The 17,181-nt window shown below is 42.2% G+C and overlaps 1 protein-coding gene across 1 annotated transcript in view; it reads left to right on the top strand.

The window, feature by feature from the left end:
- Positions 1–17,181, top strand: part of LOC110499033 (anthrax toxin receptor 1) — a 31,315-nt gene that overhangs the window by 1,218 nt on the left and 12,916 nt on the right. Inside the window, exons 2-13 of the mRNA XM_036955879.1 lie at positions 6,817–6,888; positions 10,980–11,051; positions 11,286–11,367; positions 11,485–11,515; positions 11,635–11,708; positions 11,817–11,885; positions 12,881–12,961; positions 13,200–13,260; positions 14,464–14,562; positions 15,039–15,108; positions 16,405–16,483; positions 17,016–17,111. Coding sequence (XP_036811774.1) covers positions 6,817–6,888; positions 10,980–11,051; positions 11,286–11,367; positions 11,485–11,515; positions 11,635–11,708; positions 11,817–11,885; positions 12,881–12,961; positions 13,200–13,260; positions 14,464–14,562; positions 15,039–15,108; positions 16,405–16,483; positions 17,016–17,111 — 886 coding nt within the window. The remainder of the gene's footprint in view (positions 1–6,816; positions 6,889–10,979; positions 11,052–11,285; positions 11,368–11,484; positions 11,516–11,634; positions 11,709–11,816; positions 11,886–12,880; positions 12,962–13,199; positions 13,261–14,463; positions 14,563–15,038; positions 15,109–16,404; positions 16,484–17,015; positions 17,112–17,181) is intronic.

Here is a 17,181-nt window from a genome sequence, read left to right as displayed (position 1 = left end):
ATTTTGGTACACCAGAATTACATTCATTTCCAATGAAACGCTGCGTTTGCCTTTGCAGCATTGCGTTTGCAGAGGCATTGGCAGTGCGTTCGGTGTGCGTAGACGGCTTGACAGAAATGGTAGCACAGCGTGAATGTTGAACTTTTGTTGCATACATATCCAGATGATGTTGCGTACTATTTTGCGCAAAAGTGCTGTCGGTGTGTTCGAAGCGTTAGCTGAATAAGCAGTACAAGTGATCATATACTTCTCTGTATCTTTTTTTTATTCCTTCTGTCCTAATGGGGGAAGCATGATCTGTGCATGCCCGCGGGTACCTTTACAAGGTCCACTACTTACTTTTTCACATTATAGAATGGGAAGTAAGACACAGTCTGTACTGCCCTTACATGACTACCTACAACTCACATTCAGGAGTATAGTTTTCATAGAGTGGCCAATTCATGCATTTCCTCCTATCCACCCACATAGGAAAAATCTTTGTGGTTCCAACATCTTAAGCTCGACCAGCAGCAGGCCTCTCTCACTGTCTCAGGAGAGAAAAGTAGACTATACAGACCTTTCTGTCCTGCTATAGCCTAAGCCTAGCGCCTTTATGTAGTAGGTCAGATCAGATTGAAGCATATCTTTTTTTAGATAGAATGTCATTTATCAACACAACTCATAGTAGATGTATGATTAAACCTTGATATATTGTGGCCCTGGTTGAGGATGTTGGTGCCACTGTTTGAGGTTCCTGACTTCAAACAACCGAACCTCTCATTAGGGACATCCCCTCATCCCTCAGGCCTGAGCTGTTTATTAGATGCACAGACCTACGATTAAGGTTAACAGGATGTATGGAGGTTAACAGGATATAGCCCTTTGTACAGTGGCTTGGCTACTGAGTCATGCTTAGGGTCTGGAGTTTTTCCTCAGCTGGAAGAACTCTGTGCCTTATTTACTGTATATTCTACGGGACCAAGAGTTTTTTTCTCCAGGCCGGGTCAGGGGTAAAAACTCCTGCCTCTTGTCATGCTGCATCGGGCTACAACTAGTCTACAGCAACTTGGTCTCGAGTTTCTTTGAATATCAGTCCATAAATGGCTAGTTTATGGAAAAAATCTCCCCCAGCCAACTGGTCACTGAATAAAGGGAAATGGACCATGTGGATATCATGTATCATTACTGTCGGGGTCCAAATGGATGGTGGATCAAAGAGAACCAACTTCAAGCCGTCCTATGTTGTGGCGTACCATAGGCCGACAGAGGTATGAGTTTGTGCTGAATCAGACTGGTAGGCCCTATCCTGCAGTTTTGTAAGGAACACAACACAAAGGGATTGTTTTGGGCATGTTTCTATCACCACAGACCGGTACTGATGCCAAATGTTCTGCACAATAAAGATCCTCAAAACACACTCCCTACCCACCACTGTAGCTAATTCTCGTCAGATGGTATGGGGAAACACCCTAGTTTTACCTTTGGTCTGCTAAAATAACTTCCTTGTCCTCACTTAGGCTACTTGTCACTGGCACACCCGCATTTACCACTTGTAGGCCGCGTAAACACTGGCCCACGGGACATTCACCGTTTATAGGAAACAGGATTATGATGCGAGAAGCTCTGATGCTCTAGCAGATTTCCACAGATATCAGGGTGGTTCCATAAGATTTTGATCACTTTCAGCCCTTTTGATTTGAACAAAACCTTCCATGCATGTTTACCCACGGTAGAAGTGGTCAGAAAGCATTTTTTTTTTACCTGAATATCAAAACATTCAGGAGATAGAGGTTCTCAAAGTTTGACCTGTTTTGCATACCCCACCCTACCATTAGATATCTATATGATATCATTTGAAAGCTTTACAAAGAGAGATGTCAAAGTATTTTATAATTTATTGAACAAAAATGTATTTAAAATACAAATGTAATTTTATTTTATTTTTTTACCTATAAAGCCAATTATCTAAAAACACATAAACTGTTCATATACATTATGTTGTAGCTTAGACCCTATTTTGCATCATCAGAGTTGTTTGTGTTGTGCCCACCATCGGTTGAGACTCGGCGTGCTCTTGAATACAGGAGTGGGTGTCAGTCATGTTTTGTTTGATAAATGTACTAAAATGTGTGTAGAATTGACAAAGATGGTTGAATGTTCACACATCAGAGAATGTTTTTATTTTGCGTTTTTTTAAATTAGGTTTCCCATTAGCCGACGCCAATGGCGACAGCTAGTCTTAAATGTGCATTTGAGTGGAAAATCTGCTGTTTTAAATTATACTGTCAATCTTCCATAGGGAACCAATTGAAATCATAGAAATATAGATACTAGATTAGACATTCCCATTCAAGTTGACATTCGACAGTGTGTAGACCGGCGGCCATCTTTTTCGTTGTAATTGGAAGTTACATTTGAAATTGAAATGGTGTACCAGCTAAATTGAAGTGACCTGAAGGGATAGGTCCATTCTATTAATTATCTTTCTATGATTGAAATGACACCCACCCTGTATTCAAGAGTCATGCTGTGTCTCAACCAATGGAAGGCACAACACAAACACCTCAGATTATGTAAATTAGGGTCTAAACTAGAACATATGCGAAAATAAGACAAGTTTACACATTTTTACATAATTGCTGTTGAAGATTAAAAGATTGCATCATTGCTCATTTATATAAAAAACAATCTTAAGATATTATAAAATTGTTTGTAAGCTTTCAAATGATATCAAACTCAACTGTTTATCTTTTCCACTGATGAAGACATGGAGGTCTAATGGTAGGGGTTGGGTATTCAAAATGGGTCAACATTGAGCACCTCTATCTCCAGAATGTTTTGGCATTCAGTTCCAAAAAGTCACTTTCTGGCCGCTTCTACCATGGGCAAACATGTACGGAAGGTTCCGTTCAAAAGGGGTGCGGTCAGAAAGTGATTGAATTCATATGGAACGACTCATCATTGTTTTCTGATCAAGCGATAGGGACAAATGGAAACAGTTGTGTTTGGCACTCGTGCTTTCCCAATGGTCGCTGCATATAGCAGCCATTTTATCCTCCTTTTCAAGTCTTCGTCATTCTTGTTCTTCTCCCAGACCGACATTGAAGTTGGATATTAAGTCATGATCATTTAAAAGTCCAAGCCAACCGGACTACAGCTGAAGTCTATAAATAATTGAAATACAGTATGTCAAAACCTTCTCATTGTGGAATGCGCTTTTTGATCTATTCAGGACCATGGTGCCTCTTTGGCCTCCATAAAGCGCTAGAAGTAGCTTTTGGCACGTGTGTTTTGCAGGAGTAAGTGCCCTGTTAAATGTTATCATACCGCCTAGAATTCCAAGTGTGTTGAGGGACCCGAGTGAGACAGACATTTTAAAGGTATTGCAGTCATTGAATGGCAGTAATTTATTTAGACGAGAAAATATTGCACCCAGAGAACATTTTGAAAAGAAGAAAGAGAGGAGAGAGAGAGAGAGAGAGAGACAAAATATCCAAGAAAAATAGAGAGTAGGAGAGAGAAAATAAAGATTGCAGATGGGGGCCTAGTACACAGCAAGTAGGCCTCAAGCTAAAAGTAGGTTAGTGGGTTCTCCGTACAAATCCCTATGCATAGTCAGTTAATTGGTCGCAGACTGGGGTGGTTCTTACCATGCAGGCCCATCTGGAATGTGACACTAGCTTCATGGTGTTGAATTTTCCTCTCAACACGCGTGAGAGCAGAGCCCATCGCCTTTACTGAGCGCCTGGCCTGATGGAGCTTTTTCCCCTAGACCCCTGGCCCAGACCGACTGAACCCTCTCTCTCTGTCTGTTTGTCTAACTCACTCTCTCTCTCTCCCTCTCCCTGACTCACTTCATTTGGCTGGTTCTAGCAGTGTGTTTTCACACAGTCAGCATAAAGAAAGGCTTGATTAAAAATTAAATGTATTTACTCCGGGTCGTCCGGGCTGTTTAAAATAATGAATACTTTCTCTGACATCTAGCACAGTCCTGACATGGTCTGTTTAATGATCCATGTTGCCTCCCCGAGTGCCATGAGGTGTTTGGATACAGTACAGCTAAAGCAATCAAATCAAATGCTCTAGAAAAGTAGAGACATAGTTGTTGTTGTGGTCCTGAGAACATAGCCTGTCAAACTGGGTGTAAACTACACGGTTTTGGCCCCAATTTAGCTGTCCCAGACAAGTTTTTGAGATTGGAGACAAAATCCCAATGTCGTTGCCTACTTGGGGCGCGCGGGCGTCCCCGAGTAGCCCTCAGAGACGCAATCTCACGGCTACCGATCCCATTTTTGAGCAGTTCCAGAAGTCCAAATATTTTCAAACATGTTGGATGGGCACAAAATCTGCAATGCTCTTGTAGTGTGAGATATGCAACGACAAGATTTTTAGAACGGTGATCAGCAGATAGCCTAGTGTTTAGAGCGTTGGACTAGTAACCAAAAAGTTGCAAGATCAAATCCCTAAGCTGTCGTTCTGCCTCTTAACAAGGCAGTTAACCCACTGTTCCTAGGCTGTCATTGAAAATAAGAATTTGTTCTTAACTGATTTGCCTAGTTAATAAATAAAGGTAAAATATAAATATTTTTTTAAATAGCCAATCAGAGCTCTCCAGAGAAGGAGCCAGTGAGATGACGCATTGTATTGCATCACCCAGAATGTGTACTCTCGAGCAGGAGCCATGACCATCATTAGTATGCATTTGTACTTGCCCAAGTGTCAAATCATTACATCTCTGACAAGGTCTTTACACAAAATGTCATTCAATTCCAAATGTATTGGCTAGATATTTCAACTCTGTATGGCAAGTGTGAATGTTTGACTGAAAATGTTTACGAAGCTGCTTTGAGCCACAGCTCGTTCCAGCTATCACATCACATCCTTGTTTTAGCGAGACAGCGTGGTATCAAGAATCGTCACGACCCCCCGGCGGTGCCACATCATTTATTGTGCACACCACCGCCAAGACAACAAAAAAAATGACAGGAAAGATGGTCGTCTAATGTGAAGGGCTCGCGTAGCATCAGTCATCCTGTTGTTCCCCAGGGCAGTTCTAACAGACTTGGTTAGAGCACTGACCTCCCTCGAATTTGAGGATCTATTTTGGCCTTTTGTCACTTGCTTGGGCTGACAGACAAGGCACTGGACTGTACATCTTCGAAGGATATTTTCAGCCTCCCCTAGCAGATGACATGAATAAAAAGCCAACACGTTGCTTTAATTATCCCTTGTCCTAATGTTACCCCGATCTCTCTCTCTCTCTCTCTCTCTCTCTCTCTCTCTCTCTCTCTCTCTCTTCTCTCTCTCTCTCATATATATAAGTATAGTCAGAGGATCTATCAATTGTATAACACACTAGGAAAAGGAAACATATACTCAGTCATTTTATGATATAATCGCCAACTCCTGTTGTCAAGGCCTTAATCATTTTAGTCAACAAAGCTGTTGAAGCTTGGGTTAACAACTTCCAAAACATTTTACATGAACAAAACCCAAACCTTTGAGCTGTAATGGTTTGACTCAGTCTATTAAAATTACATCAAAGAAGAGGTACCACAAACATTTTCAACGAGGATCTTACAAGAAAATAGCCCACTTCCTTTCCTAATGCTGTTTATACAGGTGAGGAAACTGCAAGCTCGGCCACAATCCCACGACTGCCTGGTACCTCAGAGAACAGTCTTGTCCAACACAAATAATATCCATCGTAATGCACAAAATATCCGAGGCGGGAGTTCTTAGCTTAACCCGTCTTAGAAAAACACTGAAACACTATCCCTATATGACTGTACAGTACATGAAAGAAGCCATTTTGAGTTGCAGCATTTTCCCCTTGTAATGAAACAAACTGCATCCCTGACAGACTGTCTCTTCCATCAAGTCAGGCCAATCCAACTGTGTGTTGCCACGTCAGATGAACACTGTTTATCCAACACATTTGTTGAACATCCAATGAGACGTTAGCTGGACTCCCCCACAAGTTTTATTTGGGTAAGGCTTGTTTAGTTTGAAAAGTCTTGCCCTCACAGGGTGCATTGATTCAGACGGATGCAATGCCTTGATGTGCTGGACAAACAGGAAGTTTGTTGGAGGGAAAAACAAGAACAAGGGAGGGAGATAGCTTATAAAAGAATATACACAACTCTCTGTCTGCTAAGTATATCATGTATGCTTATCCTACACAAAAAAAAAAAGTACACCAGGAAACCAGTACGGAGACTAAACTGTGAAACAAATTAATGTTATGTCTGGCCCCAGATTAGAACTATGTGACATCATTGTGCGGCTTTGTCAGTAGCTTTGTCCTATTTCAAGCTATTGCTTCAGCCATCCGCTAACAGGGGTGTGGTTTGGTTCAGTTCAACCAATTAGCTTATTTCCCATGTTTTATATCCTTCAGTAACAAGTCACTGCCACAACCCCCAACCAGGTCTCTTCCTTCCATTCACACATGGGTCTGAGAGGAAATGAAGCTCTTCACTGTGGTCCCTCAGGGAGGCTCAGAGCTGTTTCCTTAGCCCCATGGGAGTTGAGCTGGGCAGTTTGCTAAATTAGTCATGACTGGTCCTCAGATGTGTCCTAACCTACTTTCCTCCTTTTCCCGAACGCATGGAGTTAGTTTGTGTCAATGGAGATTTTCCGTGACACATTGTTAGGCCAGTCCGCTTAATAATGATGATCTATGCTAGGATTGTGTGTGTTCACTTTATATTTTGCATACCATTTCTTTGCTAGGAGGTGTTGGATAAACATATAGGAAATGTGTGAAGTGTGGTTTTAAACAACAGTAATTCATATGATTTAAGTATTCATCTGTTTATCTTCCTTTCTAAGATCTGGCAGTGTCAAAAACCACTGGATAGAAATCTACTCCTTTGTGGAGCATCTAGCTGAAAAGTTTATCAGGTAAGAGAACGTCAGAAAAATATTTTCAACCTCATGTATTGAAATAAATATTTTTTTTGTAATGGATTGAGATATAGCCTATATTGAGCCAACGTGAATCCTACTTACTTTTGAAGTATAGGAACATCTCATGAAGAAGATATCAAATCAAATCAAATTTATTTATATAGCCCTTCGTACATCAGCTGATATCTCAAAGTGCTGTACAGAAACCCAGCCTAAAACCCCAAACAGCAAGCAATGCAGGTGTAGAAGCACGGTGGCTAGGAAAAACAGAACATGGCCAAGATGTTCAAATGTTCATAAATGACCAGCATGGTCAAATAATAATAATCACAGGCAGAACAGTTGAAACTGGATTAGCAGCACGGCCAGGTGGACTGGGGACAGCAAGGAGTCATCATGCCAGGTAGTCCTGAGGCATGGTCCTAGGGCTCAGGTCTTCCGAGAGAGAGAAAGAAAGAGAAAAAGAGAGAATTAGAGAGAGCATACTTAAATTCACATAGGACACTGGATAAGACAGGAGAAGTACTCCAGATATAACAAACTGACCATAGCCCCCTGACACATAAACTACTGCAGCATAAATACTGGAGGCTGAGACAGGAGGGGTCAGGAGACACTGTGGCCCCTTCCGATGACACCCCCAGACAGGGTCAAACAGGAAGGATATAACCCCACCTTCCCAAAGCACAGCCCCCACACCACTAGAGGGATATCTTCAACCACCAACTTACCATCCTGAGACAAGGCCGAGTATAGCCCACCAAGACCTCCGCCCGCGGCACAACTCAAGGGGGGGCGCCAACCCAGACAGGAAGATCACATCAGTGACTCAACCCACTCAAGTGACGCACCCCTCCTAGGGACGGCATGAAAGAGCACCAGTAAGCCAGTGACTCAGCCCCTGTAATAGGGTTAGAGGCAGAGATTCCCAGTGGAAAGAGGGGAACCAGCCAGGCAGAGACAGCAAGGGCGGTTCGTTGCTCTAGAGCCTTTCCGTTCACCTTCAAACTCCTGGGCCAGACTACACTCAATCATATGACCCACTGAAGAGATGAGTCTTCAGTAAAGACTTAAAGGTTGAGACCGAGTTTGCGTCTCTCACATGGGTAGGCAGACCATTCCATAAAAATGGTGCTCTATAGGAGAAAGCCCTGCCTCCAGCTGTTTGCTTAGAAATTCTAGGGACAATTAGGAGGCCTGTGTCTTGTGACCGTAGCGTACGTGTAGGTATGTACGGCAGGACCAAATCAGAGAGATAGGTAGGAGCAAGCCCATGTAATGCTTTGTAGGTTAGCAGTAAAACCTTGAAATCAGCCCTTGCCTTGACAGGAAGCCAGTGTAGGGAGGCTAGCACTGGAGTAATATGATAAATTTTGGGGGTTCTAGTCAGGATTCTAGCAGCCGTATTTAGCACTAACTGAAGTTTATTTAGTGCTTTATCCGGGTAGCCGGAAAGTAGAGCATTGCAGTAGTCTAACCTAGAAGTAACAAAAGCATGGATAAATTTTTCTGCATCATTTTTGGACAGAAAGTTTCTGATTTTTGCAATGTTACATAGATGGAAAAAAGCTGTCCTTGAAACAGTCTTGTTATGTTTGTCAAAAGAGAGATCAGGGTCCAGAGTAACGCCGAGGTCCTTCACAGTTTTATTTGAGACGACTGTACAACCATTAAGATTAATTGTCAGATTCAACAGAAGATCTCTTTGTTTCTCTGGACCTAGAACAAGCATCTCTGTTTTGTCCGAGTTTAAAAGTAGAAAGTTTGCAGCCATCCACTTCCTTATGTCTGAAACACAGGCTTCTAGCGAGGGCAACTTTGGGGCTTCACCATGTTTCATTGAAATGCACAGCTGTGTCATCCGCATAGCAGTGAAGGTTAACATTATGTTTTCAAATGACATCCCCAAGAGGTAAAATATATAGTGAAAACAATAGTGGTCCTAAAACGGTACCTTGAGGAACACCGAAATGTACAGTTGATTTGTCAGAGGACAAACCATTCACAGAGACAAACTGATATCTTTCCGACAGATAAGATCTAAACCAGGCTAGAACTTGTCCATGTAGACCAATTTGAGTTTCCAATCTCTCCAAAAGAATGTGGTGATCGATGGTATCAAAAGCAGCACTAAGGTCTAGGAGCACGAGGACAGATGCAAAGCCTCAGTCTGATGCCATTAAAAGGTCATTTACCACCTTCACAAGTGCAGTCTCAGTGCTATGATGGGGTCTAAAACCAGACTGACTTTATTTTTGTGCCACCAGATGTTTGCATATACTGGTAAAGTTACCAAGATTATTAGTAGGGCTGCACGATATGGGCAAAAAAAAGACAAATTGCGATTTTTCAACCAAAAATTGTGATTTGACTTGCAATATAGATCAAAACACTTGGGTGAACTGTTGGAATCATAGAAATAGAATGATTGTGTTGTTTGGCATGACAACAAATGAAAAAGCCAGCTAGGAGTTATGACAGGGTAGGAACCGACGTGTTGGTCTGTGTTTCTCAGAGGATCCTAATCACATTTAAGTAGTCTTTGCACAAACATGCTGATCTACACCAGTGGTCCCCCCCATAAAAAAAGGAACTCAGTCCGGCTTTCAACTTACTCCTGAAATTTGTAATCGTAGAATGCACAAGGTGCAATTTCTAAATTGGGTAAAGCGTCAGCAGTTTTCTTCTTGTCTTCAGTCATTGAAGACCTTAGAGAGCTATTTATAACTTGTCAGAAATGTCCAGATCAACTAGCCCATGTCAGCTAACATTTATTTTGCCCATTGACTTTGTTGTAATGTTTGTCGCTCAAGTATCACATGAACACACATAAGACATGGCAAAAAGTGTAGAATTGCAGGAAGTTAGCTTGAAAATGGCAACAACAAAAGTATCCATCCCTATGCATAATGAATAGAATTGCAGGAAGTTAGCTTGAAAATGGCAACAACAACAAAAGTATCCATCCCTATGCATAATGAATAGAATTGCAGGAAGTTAGCTTGAAAATGGCAACAACAACAAAAGTATCCATCCCTATGCATAATGAATAGAATTGCAGGAAGTTAGCTTGAAAATGGCAACAACAACAAAAGTATCCATCCCTATGCATAATGAATAGAATTGCAGGAAGTAAGCTTTAAACCTGCAGCAATTTCTCTCCGCCAACAAGAGGGGTGTGAACAGTTTGTGTCATGAACAGTGTGAAAGAGGGTTGCGGATAAATATTGTTATGCATAAATTATTTTCTTGGATTTTATTCTAGTTGCACTGGTGCTCCCAAAATGAAACTCCAGATCGCACAGCAAAATATTTTGTTGCATATGCTGCTTACCATCCCACCGCTGTGATGGCATGTGTCATGAACATAATGGCAGGTCGAGAGGTTCAAGCTGGGAGAGTAATATGGACATCTAATGTAGATAGTTTGCTACCTCAGTTTGGTTGGTAGATAGTTTGCTACCTCAGTTTGGTTGGCATGGTTTTGCATCATTACCAGAGTCTCAAAAACAACAGCTGAAACCATGGAGTTGAGTTTGAACGTGCTGTAGTATTGCAAGCAACATGCTCACTTCAATGTATGTATTTGTCTGAAAAACGGTGTCCTGAATCCTTGTTAGCGTGGCACGTACACAAACAATAGGACAGAACTCACCACACGAGAGAATTCTGACTTACTCTTAGATGCATGGACATCAGAGGAGGCTGGTGGGAGGAGCTATAGGTGGACGGGCTCATAGTAATGGCCGGGAATGGAATCGATTGAAGGGAGTCAAACTTGGTTTCCTAATGTTTGATGTGTTTGATACCATTCCATGTCCTTTATTATTACTATCATGTGCCCGTCCTCGTATAGCTCTTCCCACCAGCCTCCTCTGATGGACTTTTTGACGTCAAAACACATGCTTGCATATCACAATAAATCAGTGAAATAAATGGTTTGGAGTGTGTGGTCCCTTTAGTTTGTTGTTTGTTTATTGGTTGAGGTCAAACATAGTATGGCCTCTTTGAGGCTCGACAAAAGGAAAATGGTGCCAAAAGCGTACAGTATATCTAACCCTTGTGTTTGTGTGTTGTTTTTACAGCCCCATGTTGAGAATGTCCTTTATTGTGTTCTCATCCAGAGGAACCACTCTCATGAGACTGACAGAAAACAGGTACACTAACATTTTGGGGTTGCATCCCAAATGGTACATTATTCCCTTTATAGGGAACAACAGTGCCATTTGGGACTCACCCATTGTCATGTATGAGGACTTTTGAAATGGAAGAAAGTTATGAAGCCCTCTAAACTTTGATCTGTTTTACTCAGCAATGACATGTTAAAGACCAGCCAAGGACATTTTCAGTGACACGTGATTTGTGATTTGCGGTCTGTGTTGTTTGTTCAGGGTGGAGATAAGAAAGGGATTGAATGTGTTGAAGAGAGAGATACCTGGTGGAGACACCTTCATGCACCTGGGCTTGGAAAGGGTACTTATCTCCTTCTGACTGGGTTCTTACTTTACCACACGTTATTTACCTGTTAAACATATAGTTTTGAAGAAAAAAAAACAGAAGAATAAGAATAATATTGTCTTCTCTTTTCAGGCAAATGAGCAGATACACCATGAAAACTTTGGTAAGCGTCCAATGACGCCTGTCACTAGATCTAGACCTACATTTTTTTTAAATCGCTCCCATTTTTTTCTGTACTTGGCCATGTTGAGGTCATACCATTGATTGACCTCTCCGTTACAGGAACAGCAAGTGTTATCATTGCCTTGACGGATGGGGAGCTGAATGAACACCAGCTCGTCACTGCACAACAGGAGGTATTCAAATAGGATTATAGGGTTCACCTTCCTGTTGCTGTAAAGGACAGACAAATGTAAAAACCTGCTCTCTGGGGTTGATTCTTGTTTGTTTTGTTTAACAAACAGGCGGAGAGAAGCCGATCTCTAGGAGCTATGGTGTACTGTGTTGGAGTGAAAGACTTCAACGAGACACAGGTAACGATTTAGTTTGCAGTGAAACAGACGCATGTCCTCTTCCCCTGTGAAAACACATTTTTGTTATTAAAACAAAAAAGTACATAATTACATGCAGTATACTACTCACTCAATATTCTTTCACTACAACGATCACAATATGTGCTATTTATTTTTAGTAACCCGTTTGCAGACTATGTCTCCTGTAATTGTATCTACCTACACACCTTGAACCTGAGCTTGCTTGTGAGGTTGGTAGGGCTACTTATACCCCAGGCTGCGCATTAATGATAGAGAAATTAGGCGATTTGACTAGCATGCAAACGATTAACATATCAGCTAAGAAGAATGTTTCAGAGTAAGATGCAGGGTTAAACTGGATTCGAAACCTGATTGGCCCTATGAATCATTCTACCACCCAGATTGACATTCACAAAATGCCTGGACATAATATACTGTACTATACCTGTGTATGCTATACCTGTCAAGGCACATTAGTTTAGGCATCTGTCCAATGTCGTTTGTACATTAGGATTGTACCTGATTGTGCTTAGTGCGCCTATCATTGTACTGTTATTCTCCCCCTAACTTGGTCATGCATGTAGGGAAAGATGGAGCAATACACTCTTTAAAAAAGGTCCCAAATGGTTTCTTCAGCTTTCCCCATAGGATAACCTTTTTGGTTCTAGGTAGAGCCCTTTTGGGTTCCATGTAGAACTCCCTGTGGAAACGGTTGTATATGGAACTCAAAAGGGTTCTACCTGGAATCAAAAAGGGTTCTTCAAAGGGTTCTCTAATGGGGACAGCCGAAGAATCCGTTTAGATTCTAGATAGCACCTTTCTTCTAAGACTATAGAGAAACAATATCATTCTCAAATCAAGTGTTCCCTGAACTCTTCACTGAAGAGAATGGGTCATGATGTAAATAATATGTGTCTGTCTCTGGTTCCTGAGATGTGAACTAGGAGGAAGCACTGGGCCTTTGTAAATAAACCTGCTCTCTCCTTCCCCTGTAGCTGGCCACCATAGCAGACACCATCGAGCATGTGTTTCCTGTGATGGGCGGCTTCGTAGCCCTGCGAGGAGTGATCGACTCGGTAAATAAACCCCGGACAGAAAGGAGAGACAGTCCTGTTTCACAAGACATACCTTCAAAGAAAGATCAGATAAAGATGGAAAGACAAAATAGACAAAGATGTTGTAATCTACAGCTACCGAATGTCTCACATTTGATTTACCTGTCTGTTTTGACAAAGAGTCTTGACAAGCTATGAGTTCATTTGAGCTAATATTAACCTACTCAACTCAATTCATCCCCTTATTCTCCTTCTCCAGATCATCAAGAAGTCCTGTATTGAGATTTTAGCTGCAGAGCCTTCCAGTGTTTGTGCAGGAGGTGAGGTCCCTATAGGAACAAAGCAGATCAATGCCAGTCAATGCTAGTTCCCTGTCATTGCTTAAGTGCTGTGTTCATTTCATTAAGGGGCCAAGCTGGTGCCAGTGCCCTTCCCTCTGACTGGGGCTCAGCCGGCACGTATTCATTAGTACAGAGTAGTAAAACGTAGCAAACATTATGCAATGGAAAACTTAAACAAGCATTTCTTATTGGACATATTCAGGGAGTTCCTCCCTGTTTCACTCCGTTTTTTATCAATTTGTTGCCAAATGAATTATTATGTTTAAGGTTTAGTTTATTGTCAATCATAGTGTACAACATTGGCAGTCAAGAGCTGAATTATAGCGTTCAGTCCATATGTAAATATAACTAAATAAACAAATGAAGAAATCGTTTATTAGAAACCGTTTATTGTCATCATGAGGGAGTATCATTGTCACAGCCAGGGAGAAGCCTCAGGAGCCTTGGTCAGTCAAGACAGGTCCTTTCAGAATAATGAAGTACTGGTTTAGAGCCGTTGAACAGGGCACCCTGCAGCAAGGCCTCTGTTGGTAGCTAGCCAGCTACTCCTTGACCACCACCAACATGCAGCACCCACCTGAGTAATGCCCCCGGCAGCCTCTAGAGTTTAGGGAGCCAGAAAACCCACTATACGTCGGCAACAGATCAGAGTAGCCCTGTAGTCCTCCCAACAAGCCTCTATCATCTCCACACAGACCTCTGCTTTCAACTTACGTTGGGCTTGCTTGCCCCAGGGGTCAAAACAAAACAGCTAGCCAGATAGCTAACTAGCTAGCGAGCCAAGCCAACCAGCTGACTTGCATAGGAGTCTGATCACTCTAATGACACCAACAGACAGGAATACCCATTGGTGCTAATGGAGTGTATCGTATTGGGGATCTTGTTATGAGAGCGTCTCTAAATGGAATTTATCCTGGCCTGCCAAATGGAAGTCAGTTTGATAAATGGCTTTTTTCCCAATCGAGAAAGACAAGTCCCATATGACCTGCAGTCTGTTTCCTAAGTATGTTTTCTGTATTATTTAACCAGTGTTGCCAAGCCAATGTACCTAATCTTGTATGCTATCCAACATAATTGTGTAATGTCTGATAGCCTATGATGTATGTATGTATGTATGTACTGTATGTATGTATGTATCTGTACTATTTTTACTCAACTAAAGCTGTTGTCTTTTATTTCCAGAGAGTTTCCAGGTGGTGGTGAGAGGGAATGGTTTCCTTCACGCCAGAAATATAGAGCAGGTGTTATGCAGCTTTAAAGTCAACGACACCCTCACAATTAGTGAGTACCTGGTTTCATTTACGCAATAATGCCTGAGGGAGTGTGGTATATGGCCAATATACCATGGCTAAGGGCTGTTCTTACCCACGACGCAACGCGGAGTGCCTGGATTACAGCCCTTAGCCATGGTATATTGGCCATATACCACAAACCCCCAAGGTGCCTTATTGCTATTATATTATATACCTATTATTATATTACTGGTTAGCAACGTAATTAGAGCAGTAAAAATAAATGTTTTGTCATGCCCATGGTATATGGTCTGATATACCACGGCTGTCAGCCAATCAGCATTCAGGGCTCGAACGACCCAGTTTATAATTACCTTTAAAATGCTGTAGGCTTACCAGGTGTTTTTATACTAATGTGTATAATGTGTATTTTCAGCTGTAACATGCATGGAGTACTATAGGTGATTGAAGAAACTTAAGTTATTTAAGGAAACCGCTGACAAAAGTGTTGGGCTCTCTCCCCAGATGAGAAGCCTGTGGATATTGAAGACACGTTCCTGCTGTGTACAGCTCCGGTTATAGACGAAGTTGGGCAGTGAGTAGATATTTTTTAACATCCGTTTTCAAATGGTCCGAGCTATCCCTGTAGGATGAGAGTGTGTTGCCTCTTAACCGCATGTCTAGCCGATCACTCTCCAGCCCTCGCAAACAGAGGGAGAGACCCAGAAGAAGCCTGCCGTGCATTAGGGTGTCTTCACGATCCCTGTCAGGGCCACAGTCCACTCCTCCTCTATTCTCTCTATATGACGATGAGCACTCGTTTAGATCCTCATTGGTTAGAGCCCTGTGTATTCATAATGAGGACGGGGTTAAGGTTGCCCCTTAATCCTAACCACAGACACACCCATCATCCATCGGCTGGCTTCGTTTCTCAATCAACAAACCACTTTAGAGCCTCTTTTTTTCATCACCACATTCCCCTAATTTCTCCCCTCCCTGCTTACTTCTCTCCTGTCCTCTCCTCTACCTTCTCCCTCCAGCCTTCTACATTCTCCTCTCCCCTCACCCTTCTACAGTGACTCCTCTGTCTCTCTCTCTCTCTCTCTCTAACTCCCTTCCCTCTCTGCCATATTTTTTTCCCTCATTTTTTTCTCATCTTTTGTCATCTTTTCTTCATCTGTAGAGTAATCTGGCATTTAGCACCCCTCACACACACATGCTCACATCTCTACAAAATGTGAACATGGCCCAAGTCCAACTGTCCATATTTGTCCTCTGATCGTTGCTTCTTTAAGGGATAAGAAGGTGTTTTGCTGGCACTGAGGTATGCATGCACATGAACTTAAACCACGTACCCGACTCCAGACTGTCAAACCTGAAGAAGCTTTATCAGTCAAAAATGGCCTACTTCGCATACCCACTTGGATCAGTCTACGTGCTTTGCGCCCCTAGGAAAAAAAATTGTGGAATTCAAAATGTGTTTTTTTTGGAATCATTGAGGTTTGGTATGTTTTCCTGGCTAGAATTGTTTTGCGCCCAGAAGCGGAAGGTACTGGCAGTAGTTTTTGGAGATGGGAAGAAAAAGAGATGTGATATGGGCATCAATTGTTTTTGATCGGGCAAGGTAAAACTTGTCTTGGCTGACAAAGGGTTTAACCAACTTTGATGCCTGTGCCGATGCCCTACTTAGTCTCAGACATGTAATAACATGTCTGAGCAATAATAGCCTGTTTGTTTGTTGGGCGCAAAGCTCTTTTTGTGTGGCACCTTGGCACTGGACAACGGTGCCATTTTGACATTCAGCTGTCTTGTCCAAGCAAGTCCTAGCTAGCATAATTTGCTTCCATTTGGCAGTTCCTGCATTGAAACCCTGTGCGTCTTTGTGTTTCAGGGTTGTTTATCTGCAAGTGAGCATGAATGAAGGCCTGTCGTTCATCACTAGCTCTGTGCACATCACCACCACAGAGTGTGTAAGTATGCTCTTCCAATCACATTACAACTACTACTCAAAAACTCACGAGAAATGGTCTTATGTTGGGAAACAATTATCCTATTTCCAAAATTTGTTTTCTTCTTTTTTTCTGTTCTATCTCAATCTTTTTCAGTTTTTTATTTCTGCCTCATTTTCCCCTCTTAATCTTGTTATGGGGCATTTCTTTTCTCAGCATTTTTTTTCAGAGGGCTCCTGTTTTGCTTGAGTAAGATTCCTTCTCCTCCTCTTTTCTTCCTCTGCTCTATCTGGTGCTCTGTCTGGAGCCAAACCACAAGGGGCTTCAGCAATGATCCACCCAAAAGACCCCCCACGTCAGAGGGACTTAAACCAGCACTCCGCTCACCCACAAAATAAAGAAAAAACACCACCACATCCCATCCACAGTCTACAGGCTCTAATAGGAACCATATTGTCCCCTATTTAGATCTTGAGACCCCTCCTCAACCTCTCTCATCTCTCGTCAGGGTCCTAACCCTGTCTTAACGATGACTCTTATCTCCCCCTGGCAGTTTGATGGTACCATCCTTCTCATCACCCTTCTGGCTCTGTTCCTGTTGATGGCAATGCTGTTCATGTGGTGGTTCTGGCCCCTCTGCTGCACAGTGGTAACCGTCAAAAATTGGTTCAATATGATGGCAATTATGGGCCACATGTTATATTATACTGTATAGAGTG

The sequence above is a fragment of the Oncorhynchus mykiss genome, chromosome 20 (genome assembly GCF_013265735.2).
Source record: "Oncorhynchus mykiss isolate Arlee chromosome 20, USDA_OmykA_1.1, whole genome shotgun sequence".
NCBI lineage: Eukaryota > Metazoa > Chordata > Actinopteri > Salmoniformes > Salmonidae > Oncorhynchus > Oncorhynchus mykiss.
Note: the sequence above shows the minus strand (reverse complement) of the source record. Positions and strands in the feature narration are given on the sequence as shown.